Here is a 24,348-nt window from a genome sequence, read left to right as displayed (position 1 = left end):
TAAGATTTTAGTCTTTGACATTCCCTTCTCCTCCCCCATCCTCTTAAGGCAATTATAGCACCATAGGGGCTATCTCAAAATCCAGTGTGAACAATGTACGTCTGATTGACAGCTGAGCGGTATGGAGTACTTACTTTGCTTCTATTACTTTAGTGGTAACACTTCTGTATTTTGTGGAATTAATTGCTTAGATTGGTGTGTGTGTGCAAATACATATAAATATTTATATACTCATATACATAGTTTTAGAAAAAATTAAACTCTTGTAGGTAGAATAATACACATTGGGAAACATTAATTTCATTGTTTTCTTAAACACATTTTTAGAGCCCTCTGTCATCCTACTCAAATCTGAACTTGCTGCTCACTAGGCCTTCTGACAGTTATTATCCTTAAGTTCCCTTCATCATCATCTTGGAAATCTCCTTTCTTTCTCTCTAATGAATCCCTTGTTTCCATGAGTCTCGGGCACCTTCTCTTTCTTCAATTAATTCTTTATTTTTAGTGACTCACATTCTCCAGTAACTTCTTCAGAGAAAGTGTCTCAACGTATTGCTATTCCATCCTCACAAATAATTGCTATTTGGGCTAGGTATAAACATTCTATCTTGGAAATTTTTTTCCAAAAAATTTTTTAGGAACTTCTCTATCGGTTTCTAACTTGCAATGTCATGGAGGTGTCCAAAGCCATCCTAATTCCTGATTCTTTATAGATAAAATTCATCTCCTTACTAAGCACCAGAAGCTTCCAGAATATTATTTTACTCAGATGCTCTGAAATGTCATGGTTTACCTTGGTGTAGTCTCTTCTCAGCTGTTGTGTTGAGTGCTCAGTTGGCATTTTTATTATTAACTCACTTGTTCCCTTTTTTCTCCACACCCACCTCCCATCTCCTTGACATACAAACAACCATTACACTATATTCAATGTACAGTTTTTATCTGAATGAAGTTTTACAAACTGTATATTATGTGTACATGTATTTTTAAATTTACGTGGATGGTATTATACTGTTTCCTTCTTGTTTTCACTAAACTCTGTTTTGAACATGTACATGGTCTTTGTTGCTCCTGACTGTCACATAGTATGTCATCCAAGAGTTATGTCCACCTAACTACTCTCCTAGTTATAGATACCCAGGTTTTCTCCAAGTCCCCACCATCAAAAATGAATGCTAGAAAGAATATCCTTTGCACGTGTCTCAACCGATCCTTTAATCTGGCGGTATGAGTTTATTAGTTCTGAGAACATTTTTGGTATTTTTCTTTGTTAATTTCTTCCTCTCCATTTCCCTATTTTCTTTACGGAATTCTTATTAGTTCAATGTTGAACCAATCCTCTAATTTTCTTATTTCTGTTCTACTTTCTGGGTGATTTCATCAACTTTATAATCCAACCATTTACTATTTATTTTTATTACATTTTATTAATTTTACATTAATATAAATTTTACACTAATTATTTTACATTAATTTCCAAGAACTCTTCTTAACTGCTAAATGTTCTCTTTTTTTATAGCTATCTGCTGCCTTGTGGATAAAATAATTTCTCTTCTATCTCTGTTGATATCAATTATACTTTTAAAAAGTTTTAAAAAGTCCGCTCCCTGCATTATTCATGTTCCCTCAAGTTCCTTTTTCCTATTTATTATTTTGATTTTGTCTTTTGTGTTGGACCTTTTCTTTGAATGCTGATGACCCCTAGCTGTGTGTTTATATTTAAGAGCAAAGCACAAAAGGCTTACTGGAAACTCCTGCACGAATGGTTGGGGCTTGTAGAATGCTGGGTGTAGTGGTTTGACTGGTGGCCCCCTCCCCCAAAGATAGGTCCACATCCTAATTCCTGGAACCTGTGCATGTTCCCTTATTTGGAAAAAGGATCTTTGCAGATGTAACTAAATTAAGGATCTTGAGATGAAGAGGTCATCCTGGATTATCCAGGTGACCCTAAATCCAATGTCAAGTGTCCTCATAAGAGAGAGGCAAAGGGAGATTCTAGACAGAAGAGAAGGAGGCAACTTGACCATGGAGGCAGAGACTGGAGTGACACAGCCACAGCCAAGGAATGCCTGGAGCCACCAGAGGCTAGAAGAGGAAGCAAAGAAATTCTCCCGTAGAGCCCTTGGAGGTAGCATGGCCCTGCCAGATTTTGGACCTCTAGCCTCCAGAACTATGAGAAAATTTCTCTCACACTTTTAAGCCGCCTAGTTTGTGGTAATTTGTTGGGGCAGCCTCAGGAAACTAATATGGTGAGCCTCACTGAAGGTGAGGGATGGGACCATTTCTCTGATTACCCTCAAATATCAGGATACAGACGTCTTTTCTCTTCAGATGGGTAGTTCCCCCATAGGGGAAGGCTGTGAACTCCACCTTGCTCCACATTGCTACATTTTTGAGAGCCAAGCAGTGGAAGTGGGCTGGGAGCATGACGTTCAGTTTGTGGACTTTCATGTAACACTCCCGTTTTCAGTACAGAATATCAACCCCACCTTGATGTTACTATTCCACGCTTCTCTGATTCAGCCTCCTCAGAGAGGAAGTCTTCTAACTTTGGCTGGTGGGGGGCGCGGGTTGGGTGGGACAGGCACGTGTGAGCAGTGTCTGGGGGAAGAGATCTAAGGTACCAGGGAGAATGCATCTAGGAACTGGGGAAAATCCTCTTGTTCTAGAATCCCCCCCATACCCCAGCTTTTAGACATACCTGGTGCCTCAATTCCTGAGCCTTTCTCTCATTTTGCTTTTTTCTTGGCATTCCTCGCTGGAGGAAGTGTAACCTCAGCTTTCCTGCCACTAGATTAGTTACCATTTACTGTCTTCAAAAGTTCTGTTGACATCTCTCATCTATTTTCATATCCCCTCCTGTTCTCTTTGTCACTGTGCCCTTTGAATATTTACTTCCTGTGTTAGTGGACTTAGATGTCCAACTTGGTTCAATCTGCCACGTTTAAAGAGAAGGACCACCTTATAAATTTCCATTTCAAGAATGTCTGCCATTCAGACAAGAGATTATGTTCAGTTTTGCTTAGAAAAATGAAAGCCTCTCTAAGGCCCTGTTTTAGCCCTCCTATTTTATCCTTTCAATTCCCAAATGAAATTTCCACTCAAGTTAAATTTGGTTGCATTCTAGTCTCCTCACTCTCCATGATGAATCCCATTTCTTCATGTTTGTTTATGGTGTGGTGCTCAACTTCCTGGAATATTCACTCCCATATATTCTATTTTATTCTATTACATATTTTGTATCCCAAGCAAAATCCCAATCCTTTATGAAACCATTTCTGATAGCTTCAGACTATATAGATTTGTCCCTCCTCCAAAACAAATGAACTGCATCTTATATTAGTCAGTAAAAGAACTCCTGTTCCCTGTTTCAACTGTTTGTGTTGTCTTCTCAGCAAAACGTAAGTTTCTTAAAGGCAGAAACCGTGCCTTATACTTTATGTGCTCTTTGCAATGGCACTGAACATTCAGTACTTTTTAACTGATGTATACTAATTCAAGCCACAGATATGGAATTTGACGTCCAATACACAATAGAGTAAGAACCTTTTGAGGGTAAAGCCTGTTTCTTATTAAACATCGTATGTCTATCAACCAGCACAGTGTTTGACACAGAAGGTCTCTGTTGAGTGACAGAATGAAAGGATGGATGGATAAATGGACTCGCATTAGCTACCATGTTCGAGGTTGTACAGTCTAAAGACTTTTTAGTTCCTAAGAATACTAAAGATGATTAAAACGACGGTTCACGACTGCCTTTCCAGAATCTAGAACAGCTTTTAGCACATAGGGGCTGCCCAGTTGATGAAGGTTACATGAATGAATCTGCAAGGAGTCAGGAACACTAGTTTATCGTTAGAAAGGAGAGAGAAACATTTGGCTTACCCAGAAAGCACTCCCAGGACGAGGTTGAGAACAAAGAAGGATCCAATGATGATCAAGGGGATGAAGTACAGCCAATTCCAGGTGGCTCCTAAGGCATCGTTGGTCTGAAAGGAAGAAAAATGGTTCCTTAATACTTCATCAGAACCACCCGCCAGGTGAAGGCCTCTGTTCCTGCCGCACATATAGGGTGATGAAAAAGCACAGTGTAGTACGGTTAAACACTGCCTCACTTCACTCCCAATTTAATGTGGTTGTAGATTAACTCATGTTCTCCATGTACACTGTGAAGGGCACCGTGTCAGCCACACATAACATCCTGAATTGGAATGGTCTAACACCCTCACTCGGCAGGTAACTGAACCCAGAAAGGTAAAATACTTTTCTAAGATCATGCAAATAATCACTGGTTTTACAGTGTTTGGTCATGTGGGTTCTAAGCCTTTGTACCCTAAACTGGGCAAGTTCTCAAAAGACAGAGGCAGGCTGTGTCCATCACTTTATTCCAGGGATGCTGGCAAACACCTTGACAGGTTGCTTGGGAGAGATTAATGTCATCCACATCCTGCTCAGCTCGTGACCCTGGGCTCTGGCTTTCCTTCCTCCGTCATAGTCCAATAGTACAGAGCTAGATCAGGCCTGGCCCTGGGAAGGCTCTAGTAAAAGAAGGAATAAATCTAGATTTGAAGAGTGATCCCTTGCACTCTCTCTAATGTGAACACACAGTGAACTAAAAACCGCATGGAAACCCATATTCTGGATTCTTATACCACAAGTAAGACGCAAGGCCCTTGAGTGGTAGGGGGCTGAGGGAGGATTATATGACATGTCTTAGCCAAAAAAAAACAAAAAACAAAACAAACAAACAAACAAAAAAAAACAAAGCAACTCTCAGTAGGATGTCTCATTAAGGACCTTTAAACAGTTTTGGAGAATTCTGAAAAGTCCTAACACATGGACCTCTCAACTAAGCTTTGCCTTGACTGTCTCTCCTCATGATATCAGCTCCTAACAAGTCCACCTGAATTGCATTTTACATATGCAGGGCTTTGAATCCCCCCAATCCCACTCCACCCCTCACACACAAACTTTAATACCTGTTTGAAACTCAAAAGTTTCTGCAAAGATATTTTATTCCCAATTCACTGGAGAAACAAGGCCATTCAAGTCAAATGCCATGCCTAAAATTCACATGCTAAATTAGTAAAATGAAGATCTGAACGCGGATTTTCTATTGCAAAGTGTTTCTTATCCCCGTGAGTTACCTTTCTCTCCCTCTCACTACTAACTTTGCAAACATATTTTGATTCATTGTCTTCCTGCTTCCCATGGGCTTCTATGACATTCTATCTTGTTTTTCCCCAAATTATCTCATTTTCCTTCTGCCTCCCATTCAAATATGTCAGTCTATAAAATATAGCCTCCCACTGATCATGGCAGCTATCACTGTACAGTAGATTTTTCCATTAAAAAATAGCTTCTAAGGCAACCTCTTTCACCAAGCTCGTGTCTTTTTGTCTTGCCCCTATGCTGTTCAGAGAGATACGTTTGCAAATGAAGCAGAATAAAAGTTAAAAACAAACAAACACCTTCTGAACTGTATGAACAAAAGCAGAGACCTGCCAATTTCCGTGTATAAGATCTAGGCTCTTTGGTTCAACCAGGTCTGCTCAGTCGAATGTAAGCAGGGCAGATTCGGGTCAGACCGCAGAGAAAATTTCTCCTGATATCAGAAGGAAGATGCAGAAGAACTAGATGCCAAGGGCCACAGGGGGTTTTAATGGACATAGGAAGCTAGTTTTTCTGAGATAATTGAGACATGGTTCTTCCTGTGACCTACAGGATGGACCGAATGATCTTTGTACAACTAGCTCTATCTTTATCCATGACTATAAATGCAACATTTTGTAAAGACTGGTTAGCATGGATGCTTCACCGGTGGTGCTCCAGATCAACAAGTTTCATTCACCCCATGGCTTAGACAGTCACCCCACCCTGAGAATTCTTTGGCAGCAAGAACTGAGTCTGCTCCCAGCACCCAGATCACGGCTCAGCTACCAATAAACATTAGTTGGTGTCAGCAATGGCAATGATGAAATTGTGACGTTTAATCTGTTTTTGGTCCCAGGAGTGACTGTGCTACGTTTTGAGGATGGCTAGAGCAATTTCGGTTGGGTGACTATTTGCCAGAGATGCTGCACAGTGAAGAACAATTCCCAAATTGTGTTCTCCTCGTTGCTAGCAATCTGTAAGATGTTCATGTGTTCTGTGGAAAATGAGCTTCTGGAACCAAAGAAATTAGGGAAACAGAGCAGATTATATTTTCGTGTCAGCCTGTGAGAAGACCCACCAAAAAGGAACATTATTAACTTTATTTCCTCCATCATTTCTTACACTTCCTTGATTACAAAACCTCCTTTTCAACGGCAATCTATTAACATATCAGGAAATACAGCCTGTGAAATACAGGGAGAGAAGGACTTCCCTCACAGGCCCCCGAGTCTGGAATGTGCTTCCCAATTCTCTAAAATCCTGCTGATGGAGAGTGTCCTTTTACTCAGTGTGCTGTGCGAATGTTTTGGTTTCGCTTTAACCTACATTAAGGCAAGAGCCTTCACTGCCTGCTCATTTCTGTATCTGGCATCTGACAAAGTGTTTGGCACACATAGACGCTCAACCAATCAATAAATGACCACAATTTGAGTAAGATGATTCTCGTGTTTAAAATATGCCAAACAAAATTCATTCTGATATCCTCCCCAAGCTTTGTCTGAATTGCTTTAAAAGAAAAAAAAAAAAAAGTCATCCACCATGGTACTGGGGCCTGTTGGATGAGAAGAACAGAGGAGAAAGGGAAGAGAAGGAGAAAAAGAATATCTGGGAGGACCCCAGCACCAGCGGCTAGGGGGTTAATAAGCCTAGGGGGTCATTAAGGATGACTGACAGCTTATAAGGTTCTTCTGGAGAAAGCAGCTTGACAGCTCCCCGAGATTATTCACAAACCTTTTAATAGACTTGCCCTACCCTCTCTACACCTTCCGCCTCTCCCTCCGGCTTCCTCTTCCCTCGGCCCCTCCCGTTCCTCCTCTCCAGGTGGCCTCACACCCCCACCTCCCATGCCTGTCAGTGGATCAATGACAAGGCCACCAGGACAGGGGAACACACCTCAGCAGGAAGTGGGCAAGCCCAGGACTTCATGCTTCCCTCCTCCAAAATGGCAAGGTTCTTTCTAATGCTGATTAGAGCTTCAATCTACTTCTGATTCATCGTTATTAAAACCTTAAAACTGTCCAGTGTAGGAGAGACAACTACTGAAGTGTCTTTTGAGATGAAAAAAGAAGAAAGTAATCGACAACTCTGAAGGCAGCAAGTGCCCTGATACCATATGAGGTGGGACTCCGTAGCGCCAAGCAGAAAGGTACCAGTTCAACCGCAGAGTTGTGACTGTGTTCCCTCTGGGGTGGGCATGTGTGTCTGTGACACAGCAGGACACGGGAGAGAGGAGGGGCTGCCTGTGTGAGAGGGAGAACCTCTCCCTTTCCTTCTGTCTCCCCTGTACCCCCTGCTTCTGTGACTCTCCCAAGCACCTTGCCTGCGGGAGCATCACACTTCATTCTCCCTAGCAACTCTTCCTTCAGGGCCAGGGGACAGCTGTGCTAAGTACTCTTCGCAAGATCCCGGGGAAGGAGACCTACAGCTTTCCAAACATGGTCCACTGGATTCTGGCCCCAGGAGAGTGGACCCTTCCCTGCCCAGACCGCTACTGTGGAGCAGCTGAAGTGTAAACCAGCCCCTCACTGCAAAGACAGCTGCACACAGAGTACCAGCTTCCTCCTCCCCACCATTCATGGAACACCTACTCTGTGGCAGGCAGTACATGAGAGCGCTTTTCTTTGGGCAACGTCCTCTTATTTAAGATGCTGATTCTCCTCCCACCGACCCAGTCAAGCCCCCTAGACTTGGCAAGCAGGCTACCCTCCATCTCTCTCACCTGCTGATTCCCTGAGTGACACACACACACACACACACGTGCGCAAGATGGGGCTGATGACAGAGAAAGCAGTCGGGGGTGGCGGCCCACCCTGCACAGGGAGTGCTCAGCGGGTACCAGGCCTGACACAGTGGGAATGTGTTCCTTTGGGAACCCACCTGACTGGGGGTGGTGAGTGCACCCACTCCCTGCGTAAACAGGCACACATGGCAATTATCACATTAATCTCCGGGTGATGGGGGAGATGGTGGAAGGCAGGGGTGGGAGGAGGACTGGAAAGAAGGATAGAGATGGAGATGACAAGAGGCAGGGGGTCCCTGCCCAGCCCTGGCCTGGGTTGCAAAGACAGTACTATAGCTCCCATCCTTGGAAACAGGCCTCCATCAGGGTTCCACAAGGCTCTGCAGAAAACAGGCTGAAGGGCCTCCTCCTGGATGTCCACGCCTCTCACAGAGCAGCTCTGGCCAGGGAGGCTGAATGACATATAGCTGAGTGGGGAGGCTGAGTGAATTGGAACTGGGAAAAAAACGAGGATACTTATTCCAGGGTCCTTTCAGAGGGGAAAAAAAAAAAGGTCTCTCAGGTACACCTGCTTCCCAGGCTGGAGGTGGCACCCGCTGGCAAGCCCTGGCCTGGCCTGCTGCAGGCTCAGCCTGGGCACCATCGGCATCGTGGGCAGGATAATTCTTTGCAGTGGGAACTGCCAAAACGCCTGGGGGCAAAAACTGGCTTCAGTTGAGAACTGCTGGCCTAGAGGCTCTGCCTCAAAGAGAGAGCTTTGGAACTGCCAAGTGAGCTCAGGTCAAGGGAGGGCTGCAGCAGCCACCCTGGGCTGTCAAAGAGGCCAGGCCATTCGTCTCAGCAAAAGCATCTGTCCTAGGCCTCTGCAGACCATCCCGGGGAGAGAAAACTCAGAGAGGGCAAGAGGTGGAGGAAATAAAGTTAACAGTGTTCCTTTTTGGTGGGTCTTCTCACAGGCTGACACAAAAATATAATAAGGAGGCCAAAGACGACTCAACTGCTTACTACCTCCCCTGAGGGAATGACGCCTGGGCATCCGGCACTGCCCAGCTGACTTGCCTCACCTGGGCCACTCACTTCATTCCAGCACCAAGTGTACAGCTCCTTTTCATCCCAAGGGACTTGGGACTCGGAGTCCATGTCTCAGCGCCTAAAGGCCATATTTTGTTCAACAAATTTGTGGACCATGTATTAGGCAACAGATATCCTCCTAGGAACTGGGGATAAATGAGGAACAAAGCAGTCTCAGGTCCTGGCCTTCATGAACTAGTATAATGGGGAGACCCACATTAAATAAGTGAGCTCACACATACTGTGCGGCTTTAAACCGAGATGAGCGTGATGAAGGGACCACCAGGGAGCTGACCCACAGGTGCGTCTGATCTGGTCCAGGGGGTCAGGAAAGGATTTGCTGAAGCTTTCAGAGTAAAGAGTCTCATGACAGTCTAAGAAACTACCTTGGCAGGAGGCAGCAGAGGTCAGAAAGGCAGAGAAAACGTTTATCATGGAGGTGAAAGAAAGAGGAGGAGGAGGTTAAGATTAAGAAATCATAAAAAACACAGTCATAAAAAACAAACTTATGGTTACCAAAGGGGAAAGGGGGTGGGGAGGGATAAATTAGGAGCTTGGGATTACCACAGACACACTACTATATATAAAATAGATAACCAACAGGGACCTACTGTAGAGCACAGGGAACTCTACTCAATGTTTTGTGATGGGCTGTAAGGGAAAAGAATCTGAAAAAGAATGGATATATATATATATATATATATATATATGTATATGTATATTGTAAATCGACTACACTTCAATTAAATACAAAAGGTTCAGAAGTGTCAAGAGGTAGGGGACACGTGAGAAGAAAAACGAGGGCAGGGAATGCTCTCTGGGAATGAACTCCTGCCTTCCTGCGATAGCAGCCCCTGGGGCCCCGTGTGGATGTTGTACTGAAACATACACGAATCATAAGGGCACTCTTAGTGGATTTTTTAAAGCGTACATAACCGTGCAGCCAGCACCCAGATAACCCCCAGGGCTTCCCTCATACCCCTTCCTAGGCACCATCTACTTCCCTCAAATGTAACGTTCTCCTGACTTCTATAACCATCAGTCACATTGGCCTAATTGGAAAATCACATCTGAGCATTTCCTGGCATGTCCTGAGCCATCCCCGTTCCCTCTTTGCTCAGGGACTTATATTCAGAATAGCCCCCTCATACCCTGCCTCCTAGCCTCCCTCCCTGTCCGGCTCTCAGCAGCCTGGATGTGGCAGATTCTGTGCTGCCTCCATCAGGTCTCCTTTACCAGCAGGTGTACCCACCCCCCTCCCACCCCAGCAGCTCTGAGTGTTGGCTGCTAACGGCTCACACCTGGATCCTCCTGAGAAGTTGGCCCCTGGCTGACAGACCCTCCTCATCTGGAAGTTTATGCCTGTCCACGGGGGGCAGTGACCTGGAACCTATAACTCACTGATGCAGGGGTGTCAAGGGCCCAGCCCCTTCACCTCTGCATGGGACAACTTCTGTGGTGTAACTCACTGTGGAGCCATCTGGGGGATAAGACAAGCTAAAACGTCTGCAACCACACCTTTGCCTAGTATTTTCTCCTGACTTATTCTACTTCCCTCCTATCGGTACAGGCTTCTCCCGAAAGCAGTCCATAAATAAATCATTGCCACAAAAATCTCTGTCCCAGAGACAGTTTATAGGGAATCTGACTTAAGCCATTAAATCCTTTTCTCATCAGGTTTTTTTTTTGCGGTACGTGGGCCTCTCATGGTTGTGACCTCTCCCGTTGCAGAGCACAGGCTCCGGACGCGCAGGCTCAGCGGCCATGGCTCACGGGCCCAGCCGCTCCGCGGCATGTGGGATCCTCCCGGACCGGGGCACGAACCCGTGTCCCCTGCATCGGCAGGCGGACTCTCAACCACTGCACCACCAGGGAAGCCCTCTCATCAGGGTTTTGACCAGCCTTACATAGCAGGTAACATCCTGCCCCTGAGTCACACAGATAGATGGTGGATGGTGTTTCTAAGGGCAGAGTCACTGCCCTTTGACCACACCTACATTTTAGCGAAAGGACACAATGCCCACCCAGCATACCGTACAACCACTGGGCAAGTAAAGCTTGTGGATCATTGCAATCTGGTTTCTTGTATACCAGGAATGCTAGCCACAGTCCTGGAAGATTATGAGAACACACTATCCAACCCATCAGTTAGTAGAAGAGGAAACCAAGGTCCAGGTGAGCAAGGTGAAGGGGTCCCAATCTAGAACCACAGTGGGTCAACTTCTTGAGGACACTTGACTCTCCATATCTCATTTGGTTCCAAATCTCTTAAAAGCAATCCTACTCATACTGTCACCACCTTCTAGGGGAGAACCACATTAAAGAAGAAGGCCAACACTAGGATCCGGCAGCCAGAACATGAAAGCTGTCTTCCCAGTCCCCAGGCAAGAAAGAAGGGTGGGGGGAGCAGGTGAAAAGAGTGAGGACAGAGAGCCCCGAGTGCAACACAGCCACCTGCTGCCACCCAGCAAGGAGGCAGAACCTGTCAGTCCTGGAGGCAGGGCATTTCATTATGTCTCAGATCCCTGAGCATATCTAATGAATATGCTAAGTCTCCCCCACACAAACAAGCTCCAAAGGCAGCATCTGGCTTAGCCAGGGGCCTGTGATAAGTAATCAAGACTCTCTACGCATTCTGGCCCTCCCAAACCCTCCCAGACTGGATGCCCGCCAGCCACTTTCTCCACTTGCCTGGACTGCCAGTGACGGTCACTGATGCAGCAGTGCCTTAGCCCACATGCAAAGCACCTCCAGGAGGACTTCCTATTGGGCATTTCACCACCTATTCTTCCCCTTCTCTGACTAGTGGAAAAACAGAGCAGGACCAGTCAGCCAAAGAGGAGAACCAGAAAATATCAGCTCGCCCACCCTGGTTCACAGGCAGTAGCATGATTCCAATGAGACCACCCTTGGGAGCTCTGCTCAGTATCATGGACCAGTAAGCACTGCCTCATTTTGGACGTGGGCGGTGATCACCACTGGTGCTGGGCAGACAGGTATTGACGTGTCCGTGAAAATCCATCCACACGCCTGGGAAGAAGACTCAAGAATAAATGTCAAAGTGAGGGAGGATGAGTAGTGCCACATCTGACCAGGAAGGCTGCCATGACGTTGTCCACGCCAAGTGAGAGTCTCAAAACCCACAGAGCTCGGAGCCCTGCTGTGCCTAAAAACTCTTTGGTTAAATCCTAATAATTCCAATATCATTGTTATGTGAGGTTTATTGTCACTTCCCTTTCTGAGCCCTGGCCCGGAAGCCCAAAATGGAGATGAGAGATACTTTCAAGATCTTTTAACTGTTGAAGCTGGGTTTGGGTTACACAGGGGCTCAATATTCTATTCTCTCTACTTGTGTGTATGCTTGAAAACTTCTACAATAGAGGGTTTAAATTTTTCCCCAAATAAAACTGTATAGCTTATTTATATGGTTCAGGGTCATATGTGGATTTTATGATAACTGGGGGTGGGGGGTAGGCGGGGTAGAAATGAGTGATTTTGTTTAAAAATCTTTTTATACTTTTCCTATACTTTGCAACTTTTCTGCAGTAACTAAGAGGTTTTTGTTTTGTTTGTTTTCATGGTCAGAGAAAACATATGGGGGGCGGGGGGGAAAAAAGCCAAAGAGGAGGTCCTCCTGCCCAGCGACTGCAGCGGGGTGCTGAGGAGGCTGACGCTCCTGGGGCCACTGGGAAGCCGGACAGTCGACCATGCAGTGAGCCACCCAGGCCAGGATGCTGCACTGCTCTGGGAAAAGGCGAGTGTGTTGTTCTGATGCCGCCATATGCGGGCTGGCCAAAGTAGGCCACTTAGAGAGGACGCTTCCTATGATGATCAGCTAACACACGTCACCCTTCTACACGGTGGGCTGACCAGAGACTGAACGTCTTTTTGCAAGAAAGTCAAGCACCAGTAAGAGCTCAGAGAGTGAGAGAAGACACGAGTCTCGGAAGACCCTTCCTTTGAGGCCCAGGGACAAAGGGTGCACAAGGCTTGACAGATCCTCTGCACTGTGAGAGCTTTGTGTAGGGTCCACTGTATTCTAGAAAGACTGTGCTGATGACACCAGGGCAACAGGTCTTCAACCAGTTCCCCAGCTGGTTCTCGGCTCTATCCTACAGTCCTCGAGGGTCAGTCCTTCTGGTTACCATCATATACTGCATTTCCATGAGTCCCTGGTCCCCTCCAGCTAACCAATCACTATTTCCCATTCATCTAACATGAATACTGTAACTTTCATCATCTTGCAGTACATAGAGCTAGGAGGAATCACAGCATCTTGCACAAACCCCTCATTTTATGGATGAAGAACCAAGGGACAAACGTTAAGTGATTGCTGAAAGATACCCCACTAGTTGATTACAGAAGCAGAACTAGGACTTCTGATCCCCAGGCTACTCTGTATAGCCCTTGTATTCTCTACCATATCATTTAGTACCGATAAATACGTATGGCCCTGCTCTCTCTGGTTATTTTGTATGTAGTAGTCTAGCTTCATGCTTTCCCTTGGAAGCTACCTGAAGGTGAAGACCACGACGATGTGTCTTACTTCTTCTGAAGGCTTGGAGCACGGAGCTATGAACATGGCTATCGGATTTCATAAAGAAAGGAGTGAGGCTAGAGATATCCTGGAAGGCTTCCTGGGGCTGTGCCGTCACCTGGACTTGAAGTAGGAGAAGGATGTAGATTGGCCCATCAATGGAGGAAGAGAGTCCAAGAGAGGGAAAGAAGTGGGAATGATGAGGCCACAAAGAGTGGCTGTGGGTAGTGGCGAGGAAGGCAAGAGGAAGAGGAGTAGGTCCTGGAGGACCCTGAATGGTGGTCTAAATGTTTGGATTTGCTCACTCCCCAAGAGCTCTTCCTTCCTTCTACCCTCTCCTCTCTGTGCCAAGCCATGAGTTCCCTCATACTGGAGAACACTGCTCAGTCTCTGGAAGGCTTCCCCAAGGCGTGTCACTCTGCTTCTCTCCAGAATTTCCCAGCGCTTAGGCGTACCCCATAGCAGCATATATATTCATTCAACATTTTTGAGTGTGTACTCCGGACAAGATGAGTGAGAAAGGAAAACAGTCCTTAAGGGCCTTGGTATCTGTAAGAAGGCTAAGTCATGAGTATAAATGCCTATAATTGAAAACAAAACATTAAGTGCTGCACTTGGGTTTTTATTTGTACTTATTTACAGGCCCTCTTTAGATGTATTCTGTCTCTTTCACATATTGGTCCTCCCTTTCCATCAGGGTTGACTGGTTCTTAAAGACAGAACTGCATCTTTTATTTCTCTGTTCACTCTCTAATGCCTAGAATATTATTCTACAAACAAGAGATGCTCAGTAACGTTGTTGACTACCAGGAGATTGTTAACACCACTACCATTCTTCTGCTTCACAGGCCTGCATGAGTTTCCTTCTCTGGAAATAAATATATCACCCGTAAAATGGCATCTCTGTTGACATATAGCAAGAACACTTAGCTAACTCAAATATTCAGCACAGCATATAAGAGCAGACACTCAAGAAAAGAGCTTCAGGTCATCATTTTTCTTGGCTTTCATTCCCTCCACAAAGAGCAGGTGAATTAATTTATCACTGAACATCCCCGTTTTAATTAACGATTGCGTGTCAAACACTAGGTAAGGCTGGTAAGTGCAGCTGGTTCCCTGAAGAAGCCCCAGGCCAGTTAGTTTCATTTATTTTGTGGCCAAGGGGGCCACTCTTACTCCTTGGTAAGAACGGCTTGAAAGCAAGAAACCATGCCTTTGAAGTCTTTATATCTTCAGATTCCAAGAAAACATGCTCAATTAATCTGCATTGGTGCTGATAATTGGTGATAATGAAATGCCCAGTCCCACATGCCTATTTATCACCTGAGGGGCTGAGAGTACCTGGGTGAGGCTCTTCACTCTGGTCCTGCTGGATCAGAGTTTCTCTAAGCACACTGGGCTTGGAGAAACACAAGTGCCCAAAACGTCACTCCACTCAACTCTCACAGCAGCTGGCAGAGCCTGGCTCAGCCAGAGTCCCCAAGGCAGTCACCTCCACTTGTGAACAGCTTTGTCCACTCACCCCAGCGCTAGACAAATGTTATTTTCTATTTGTTCCATGATGTGAAAAAAAAATGGGAATCACTGTGCCAGACGACCATCTGTCAGGGACATTGAGGAGGGAATTCCTCGCTTGAGTAGGTGCCTACATCAGACAACAGATGTGGGGTCCCTTCCCACTCAGACCCAGATTCCTCACTGTGCTTCTCCTCTATCTCATGGACTCGAATTCTCCGGTTTCAATTCTACCACTCCCTCGAAACCTTCTCTTTTCTCATCTCCTGATTTCTCCTGTCTTGTTCACTCTGCTGCTGCCCTCCTAGTAATTCACCTTGGTTCTTCTTCTTTCCCCTAAGATACACGGAGCGCATGCCCCAGCTGAGCTCTCCCATTGGTTTGGGGGCATAACAATGTTGAAACAAAATACAGATAATAAAGTAATAATGTTCACTGCTTCCCCAGTCTGGGAACCATTGGAAAGAAAAATCTCTTTTGGCCTTTCCCATTCTGTGTACAACTTTCGTTCCTGTTCATTAGGGTGGAATGTACTGAGAGCAACCACGATGGGTGACTAATACAGGACTGCATATAAACTGTCAGATGGCAAATCCAACACGGACCCAGTCAGACCTATTTCTGGAAGTACTAAGAAGACCTGATTAAAACATTTTTATCTCCACATTTTCCTTTGACTTATACCCTAAGGCTCTAGTGTAATTGAGAAGGAGAAAGAATCATGGCTTCCATTCGTTAAGCATCTAGTCTACGCTGAACAATGAGCTAGATGCATAACAACCGTGTGTAGGAGAGGTGCAACTGTAATTTCATATGTTAAAAACAAACAACAACAAAATCCAGGCTCAGAAAACCTGAGGACTTGCCCAAGGCCCCGTAGTCAGTATGTTACAGAACCCAAATCCAAACCCATGTCTGACTTCCTCTTAAGACATGACATTATGTTGCCTCTTGTATGGTGGGAAAGGGGGAGAGAGACAGAAATAAAAATGTTGTTTTAACGTGGAACATATCTGAGAACAGAGCTATGCGTGCAGGTATTTACAATAGCAGTGCCAGCAGAAGAAATAGTTTCTGACCAATTGCATACTGCGATCCCACCTGAATGTTATGTTGTTTCAACTCCTCTGACCTACACCTTAAGGCAGTGGTTTCTTCTCTGCCCTCGATGTCTGATAAGGTTGGAAGGACTTGTCACAGCAAGTTCCCTGGCTAGTAGTGCAACAGTCACTCTGTTGCCAGGGTGATCTTGTAAAGTGGGACAAGTGGTTCCCAGCCACGGCTGGCTTCAGGCTTCAGAGCAGGGGAAAGTTGTCATTTCTAACCAGCAACTCTCACCCTGTCTCTCTTCTGCTTAAAACCCTCCAAAGGCTGCCCTTGCCAAATCCCCCACCACGTGCGACCCCAGCCCAACCTCTCTGGCTCACCTCACAGCCCCCATCTCCTCGTATACCAAGTCAAGTGGCCACACCCCACTTCTTGCAATTCCCCCATACGCCACGTTCTTTCACAGCTGTATGCTTCTGCACATATCATTCCCACTTCCTAGAATACCTTCTCTGCCTTTTTCACTTGGAAAGCCTCTACTCAGGCCCTTCCTTTTGCCAGGAAGCCTTCCCAGAGTTGGTTGCTCTCTTCACTCTCTGCATTTAAGGCTACCATGCCACTCAACTCTACTGTAATCATGGCTTGCTGGTATGTCTTTCTCTACAAGACTTGACGCCCCACAAGAACAAGGAGGAGGTCTTATTTTTCTATCTGCCCCAGAACCCAAGTTAGCTCTCAGTAGGTGCTCAGCAAGTGTTCACTGAGTGAACAGATAAATGAATAAGTTAATAAGCTGAATGTATGGCTCTGATTAAATCTAAGACAAGCAAAAGAAAGAAAAGGTGATGAGAAAAGATTTCTTAAAGAGTTAATTAAATGCCTAGAGGTTTCTTCTATCACTAAGAGGGCAGAGTCATTGGATGATTAGAAGGGGTTTATCAGGAATTATCACTTGGTAAGCCCTTCCCAGGTGTATCATGCCACCGAAGGACTTCATCCTCTAATCCTCTCCAGAAGAAGAAAGGCTTTATCACTCATCTCTGATGAGCTCAGGAAAGAATTAAAAACAGAACTGGTAGCTTCTGCCACTTCATCCAGCTACAGTTTCAGCTGTAAAGCTGGGTTTGAGGGAGGCAGAAAATACAGACTTGATTCTCAGCACGGATGTGGACAGTGGTTCCTGCAGGGCCCCATGCAGAGATTAGGGGAACTCTCCCTAATCTCGAAACTAGAATAGTGAAACTCATCTCTCAGCGGACAGTGCGGGGTGGAGTAGGGGGAGGTAACCAAGAGGGGAGAGAGCAGCCCCTTTGGGAAAGCAGCAAAAAATGCAGCCTCTTTGCTGTGGCCTCTGGGCACGAAGGTGATGGGGAAGAAAGCATGTCTCAGGGAAGGTGACCCTAGTTCTCTCAATGTCAAAGGTAAACTTGAAACTTTCTAGATCCCAGCCGGAGGGCTCTGTGTTCTGTCCTCTTAAGCTTGGTGAGGTAGACATGTTCTTTTTTTTTTTCTTTAACATCTTTATTAGAGGATAATTGCTTTAAAATGGTGTGCTAGTTTCTGCTTTATAACAAAGTAAATCAGTTATACATATGTTCTTTCAGCTGGGAATTCTTTTAAGCCTCCATCTAAAACCGCCACTCATCCTCTCAAAAATAAGAAATGCTTTGTCAAAAATCCTGGCCATCCTTCAAGGCCTTTGTTATACTCCATCTGGATGAAATGATGCCCTGATCACCCAGCCAGGGCCGTCTGGTGCCCCAGGGGCTTTTTGGACTTGTTCGGAGATCCTCTAACTCTCACATTCAGAGCCAGCCCCAAACCATTATCTTGGCTAAACCCTGGTGATTTATTTAGTCTGAAGAGTATAAACTTCTCTAGGCAAACTCTCTTGATATTCAACATGAGGTCACACAATATCAATAAAAGTCAACACTTTTTGGAGAAATTACTATGTACATTTTGCCCACATTTGCACATTTAATCTTTTCAAGAATGCTTTAAAGCTGATAGTAGTACCATAGCCTTTTTCTCCAATGAGGAAACTGAGGCACAGAGCGGTTAGCTAACCTGCCTGAGGTTGCACGGACAGTAAGTGACAAGACTAGAACTACAGCCAGCAGTCTGAGAACTGAAACATAGAAAATGCTCCACACACATGACATATTAATATTATTTAAATAGGTTAAGCTCAGTTCCCTTTAACCCTTGAAAAAGGGGGGAAAAAAAAGAATGGATGAATCACTATTATTTTTTTAACATCTTATTTGGAGTATAATTGCTTTACATTGTTGTGTTAGTTGCTGCTGTATAACAAAGTGAATCAGCTCTACGTATACATATATCCCCATATCCCCTCCCTCTTGTGTCTCCCTCCCACCCTCCCTATCCCACCCCTCTAGGCGGTCACAAAGCACTGAGGTGATCTCCCTGTGCTATGCAGCCGCTTCCCACTAGCTATCTGTTTTATATTTGGTAGCGTATATATGTCAGTGTTACTCTCACACTTTGTCCCAGCTTACCCTTCCCCTGCCCTGTGTCCTCAAGTCCATTCTCTATATCTGCACCTTTATTCCTGTCCTGCCCCCAGGTTCTTCAGAACCTTTTCGTTTTTCTTTTTTCTTTTTTAGATTCCATATATATGTGTTAGCATACGGTATTTGTCCTTCTCTTTCTGACTTACTTCAGTCTGTATGACAGACTCTAGGTCCATCCACCTCACTACAAATAGCTCAATTTCGTTTCTTTTCATGGCTGAGTAATATTCCATTGTATATATGTGCCACATCTTCTTTATCCATTCATCTGTCAGTGGACACTTAGGTTGCTTCCATGTCCTGGCTACTGTAAATAGTGCTGCAACGAACATTGTGGTACATGTCTTTTTTTGAATTATGGTTTTCTCAGGGTATATGCCAGTAGTGGGATTGCTGGGTCATACGGTAGTTCTATTTTTAGTTTTTTAAGGAACCTCCATACTGTTCTCCATAGTGGCTGTATCAATTTACATTCCCACCAACAGTGCAAGAGGGTTCCCTCTTCTCCACACCCTCTCCAGCATTTATTGTTTGTAGATTTTCTGATGATGCCATTCTGACCAGTGGGAGGTGATACCTCATTGCAGTGTTGATTTGCATTTCTCCAATGATTAGTGATGTTGAGCATCCTTTCACGTGTTTGTTGGCAGTCTGTATGTCTTCTTTGGAGAAATGTCTATTTAGGTCTTCTGCCCATTTTTGGATTGGGTTATTTGTTTTTTTTGATATTGGGCTGCATGAGCTGCTTGTATATTTTGGAGATTAATCCTTTGTCAGTTGCTCCATTTGCAAATATTTTCTCCCATTCTGACGGTTGTCTTTTCGTCTTGTTTGTGGTTTCCTTTGCTGTGCAAAAGCTTTTAAGTTTCATTAGGTCCCATTTGTTTATTTTTGTTTTTATTTCCATTTCTCTACGAGGTGGGTCATAAAGGATCTTGCTGTGATTTATGTCATAGAGTGTTCTGCCTATGTTTTCCTCTAAGAGTTTTATAGTGTCTGGTCTTACATTTAAGTCTTTAATCCATTTTGAGTTTATTTTTGTGTATGGTGTTGGGAAGTGTTCTAATTTCATTGTTTTACCATCTCATCTAAATATTTTGCTTGCCTTGTGCAAGGAGATTGGTGTCTACTTCTAAGCCTCTTATCATTTGCAAGTGATTGTAATATTTATCACACCAAACAATGATTATTTACTTGTCAGTCCCCTGTACAAATTGTGAAATATTGGAGGACAGGGTTTTGTGGTTCGTTGTATAGCGTACCTGCTATAGTACCCTGAATACTGCTCAATTAACATCTGTTGCACTAAAGGGTGAATGAGCTAATCAAATCCTTTAGAATCGAAATGTAAAGGAATATTCCAGCCATAACTAGTTCAAATTGGATGAACACAGTCTAGAACAGTGGTTCTCAAAGGTGGTCCCTGGTGCCCCAGCATCAGCAGCTTTGGGGGCCTTGTTGGAAATGCACTGGTCCGAAGGTACCAGTAGAGACCTTTGGATCAGAACGCTCGGGATGAAGCTCAGCACTCAGCCATCTGTGTTTTAACAAGCTATTCAGGTGATGCCTGCTAAAGCTTGAGAACTAATGGTCTAGGGAAAAAAATAAGTCTGCCATGGTAGCCTCAGTTGCTATGCTGTTGTATCCAGGAGTGCAAAAGACAGATCTGAGGAAGGAGAAAGTCTGAGGTTGAGTGGGGAGGAGAGAAGATGACAGAAGGGTGTGGGGAGAGATGGAGAGGGAGGAGAAAGAGGGTGGGTGAGAAGGAGAGATTCATCTCCTGGGAATGAAATGGGTTCATGATCTCAGCAGCATGTTGCCACAGCAACAGGTCCAGCACCTCCCCCACCCCCTCCCCAGGATGACCAGGCATTAGACACACCTACGCTGAGGCCTGAGCCCTGCAGAAAGATTTAAGCTTCAGCAAGTTGGAAAAGCACAGTGAGGGGAAAGCTTATAGAATTAGCTCCCCACACAGGCTCTGGCCCCCAGGTGCACTCCTGGAAAGGTCGGTTCTTCCTAAGGTCAGTGATCAGTCCCAACAGGCGGTGAAGACACAGCCATGTGGGTTTGCTCCTCTGCACCCCAGCTCACAGCCTGGCTAGGATGGCTCTGCTGCCCTACAGAACTCACTGTGAGAAAGGATGAGTGGCTTAAGAGGAGAGGGAGAGAGCCCACCATGCTGCAGGGGTGGAAGCAGAGGAGGGCATAAGGAGACAGGGCTCAGAGACCAGGGATGGATTACTCCAGAAGCCAGAGCGGGAGTCCAAATGGGGAAGGAGAAGAGGAGCGGAGCTTGCATGCAGATTCAAGGGGCTCAGGGGGGAGAGCAAAGGGGTAGTGAGGAGCAGAAGGCTCTCAAGAGCATCTCAGCCCTTTGCTGGGAATGGCTGGAGCTTCCAGGGCACCCACAAGGCAAACGCACATCCGACTGGCTTCCCTAATAAAGGCAAGACAGGGGCTGCAGGAGGACACTGAGATAAGCAAAACGCACAGTGTTCCATATGCTCGATGGAAATAACTCCGGGAAAGCGAGTTTACAGCCAATTAGACATTAAAAGTAAGATATAATTGCTGTTGCTATGTTTGTTTCCAAGAAGAACTGTGTTATGATTAGACTAACAGGCTAGTGTTAGAATTCTGAGCAAACTGCATGGAAGACTTAGTCTCGCTTTGTCTCCGCGTGAGAGAAGAAAGAAGGTGAGAAAAAGATGAATCAATAAACCACCACTATGTTCAAGGTATCCACCCTCCGAAAACCCCTGTGAAGCCCTGAACCGTTTTTTGGAGGGGGAGAGGGGGACTAGGGGAGAATATGCAGAGATTTCTCCCATCGGATTCCTTCTAATCCGCATTAACAACCCAATGAAGTCATCACTGCAACTCCCATTTTTATGGATGAGGACACAGCCCAGAGAAGTCAAGGAGCATGCAGGTCATAAAACAAAGACTGGGGTTCGAACTTACTTCTGCCTGACTTCAAAGACCATGCTCCTTTACCCACAACAAAGGGCACAATTCTGTCCACAAAAATGGAGGTGGGGAGAACTGGTGGTCCACAAGTTACCCAAGGGCTGTGTGCTATTCCAGCCGGAACTGGGTGTCTCTCACTGGACAGGTTATTCCTGTGAGATGCTATAGTGTAATGGGAAAACACTGGCCTCACCTCTTATTAGTTCTGTGACAGTGCGGACGTCATTTAAACTCTTAGTGCCTCAGCTTCTCAACTTGAATAATGCGGGTGATAATCTCTCTCATGAAGCAGTGCTGGGAAGATTAAATGAGAAATATAGTGTGATAGTTAACACCCACCCCACCCCACCACGTATTAGCTGTGGGATCTTAGGTACGTTACTTAGCTTCTCTGCCCGTCAACTGATTAATCTCTAAAATGGTTGGACTAGGAATAATGCAGCTAAAACATTCAGCTCAAGGCGTGGCGTGGCACGCAGAACGCATGTGATAAGTGGATGCCATGTGTTCTACTTCTAGCCAGCTCTCCTCCTCGGAGAGCACAAGTCCATCCCACAGCTGCTGGGACCTTTGACTCATACAGGCTATATTTCTATTCAGCCCAGAATCAAATCCATCTGCATGGGTCCAGGGGGTACACATTTCATTTCCACAGCATTGACATACATCGTCCATAACCAGGACGTGCAGAGTCTCAGCAGTAAGGAACTTTATAAATGAAATCCCTCTGACAGAATAACTTTGTAAAAATGGGCCACACAAATCAAACAAGGGAAGTAGGTTATATGAACTATTATTAGTATTCTTGAAATATTAAATATTAAACAAAGTTCACATCTGTAAAGATAAGTGTTTCTGACCTGACCCTCCAGCCTCCCTGAGAGATAGACATAAGCTCCTTGGGGGACAGTCGATCCCAGCACAAGTCTCCTTCTACCCCGCCTCCTACCAAGGTGACACAGAAAGCCAGTGACAGTGCTTGGAATAGAAACTAGTTCCCCTATTCCCAAACCTGTATTCTTGGGTTACACTATATCCTCTGTAATTTGCTCCTGTGGAAGCGTAGGTATAAGAGAAAAGGGGAAATGCACAAACTTGCTCTTTTGGTGCCGTGAAACAGGTTAACCCCCTGCTGTTGATATTTCCTCAGTGATGTCCATGTGTTAGCTGCAGGGTGGAGAGAGGCTGAGAAAGGACGTCTCAGGCAGAGAATGTGTAGCTGCCAATACTGCATCAGCTCATTCAGTTCAAGGTGACTCTAGTTCGGTCTGAAGTCCGTGGGGCTACACAGGGATGAGTTCTTTCCTCAGGACCCCCAGACAGACTTGCTGCTCTTTACATCTGTCTGAGTTCTGGTGGGTCATTCTCACCAGAACTCCACATTGAGATCCACGGAGCAGTATTCCTGTCACTTCACGAAGCCTGGGCTGAATCTCATCTCCCTGGGCTTGTGGAGCCAGACAGGAGGCCCTGGGAAAGGCCGTGTCGATCGTGTGGCTTCCCTGGGGCCCAGCCAGAGCCATCCATCAGAAAAAGTGGTCAAACCAAGGGTTCCTCAACTTTCCCTTCAGCTTGCAACGAGAGACAGTAAAATAGGCATTTTAACAGGTGAGCTTTCGGCATGTTTCCTGGAAGCCGAGGAGCGAGCTTCTCCTTCTCCTCTTCCCTTGGAGTGCAGCTTGGGGGGCGTGTTCCCTCTTCCCCTCAGCTGCTCGGGGGTTCCCTTCACTCTGAGGGGCAGCATCCAGATGAGGGGCCAGCAGGAGGTCCTGTGATGAAAGGTCCATCCCTGCTGCCCTGCTTGCTGCCACAGGTCCCTGGGAATACAGCTTCAGGGACTCCCCGGAATCCTCACACACTCCAGGTATCTCTGGGCTTACTGCACTACTACTTATGCCCAAAGCACTATGCTGGGGGAGCAAATTGTTCGAGACACTCCTGGACCTCAGGCAGCCTAAGATGTAGTCAGGGAGACTGGAAAGTGCAACAAATCAAGGCCAAACAAATGATACACCAAAAAAAAAAAAAAAAGACACTTAGAGAGGGGAATAGGGTCTGAGGGCCTGAGGGGTCCTATAAGACGTTCTCAAAAGAAAGGTCATCCTGGGACCTGAAACATTAGAGCTCTCTGCAGAGGATGTCCATTCTCGGCCAGAGGTCTCTACATCAGCCCAGACTCATTAGCGCCCAGCCCGGGCCGGGACAGCATATAATCACCTAATTAACCAAGCATCACGCACCTGGCTGGCAACTCGGCCGCCCTGGGCACCGAGCCTGAGAAAGCACCCCTGTGATGCGGTGTCAGGCTGGGTTTGTTTGCTCTTGGAGAGTAGGCCTCCAAGGAGCACCTCCCAGCTGAGAATGACAAGCCAGGCTCCTTCCAGCCAGGTCTTCCGGCTACCTGAGGACAATTCCAGAAGATGCTAGCCTGCCTGGCCTGAGAGGAATCAGGTCAGAGTTGGAAAAAACAACACTAACACTTGGAAGGTGAGCAGGGCTCAGAGTCAGTACAAGCGGAAAGTCTGGCATATAGTAGGCAATTGTGCATGTACATGTGTGTATTTTTAAATTATAACTAAGGTAAGAAATTGATAAATGAATGAATGAACGATAGGGCCTCAAAATGGAGAGGCTAAAATAAAACAGGTGTAGTGGGTGGTGTCAATTACACCACTCTGTTCTAGGCATGATATTAAAGTCCCTGGCAGGAGGAAAGACGTTCACCTCACTTGGCATCATGTAGCTGTTTTCTAGCTGGTTTGAACAACCGTATG

General features: G+C 45.7%; 1 protein-coding gene across 3 annotated transcripts in view; it reads right to left on the bottom strand.

Annotated features, from left to right (window-relative positions):
• The window catches only part of CACNA1E (calcium voltage-gated channel subunit alpha1 E), a 297,634-nt gene that overhangs the window by 134,087 nt on the left and 139,199 nt on the right, over positions 1–24,348 (bottom strand). For all 3 annotated transcript variants that reach the window (XM_065890348.1, XM_065890357.1, XM_065890366.1), the window contains exon 7: positions 3,886–3,989. In XM_065890348.1, the coding sequence (XP_065746420.1) occupies positions 3,886–3,989 (104 nt within the window). The remainder of the gene's footprint in view (positions 1–3,885; positions 3,990–24,348) is intronic.

This window comes from Phocoena phocoena, chromosome 1 (genome assembly GCF_963924675.1).
Source record: "Phocoena phocoena chromosome 1, mPhoPho1.1, whole genome shotgun sequence".
Classification (NCBI taxonomy): Eukaryota; Metazoa; Chordata; class Mammalia; order Artiodactyla; family Phocoenidae; genus Phocoena; species Phocoena phocoena.
Note: the sequence above shows the minus strand (reverse complement) of the source record. Positions and strands in the feature narration are given on the sequence as shown.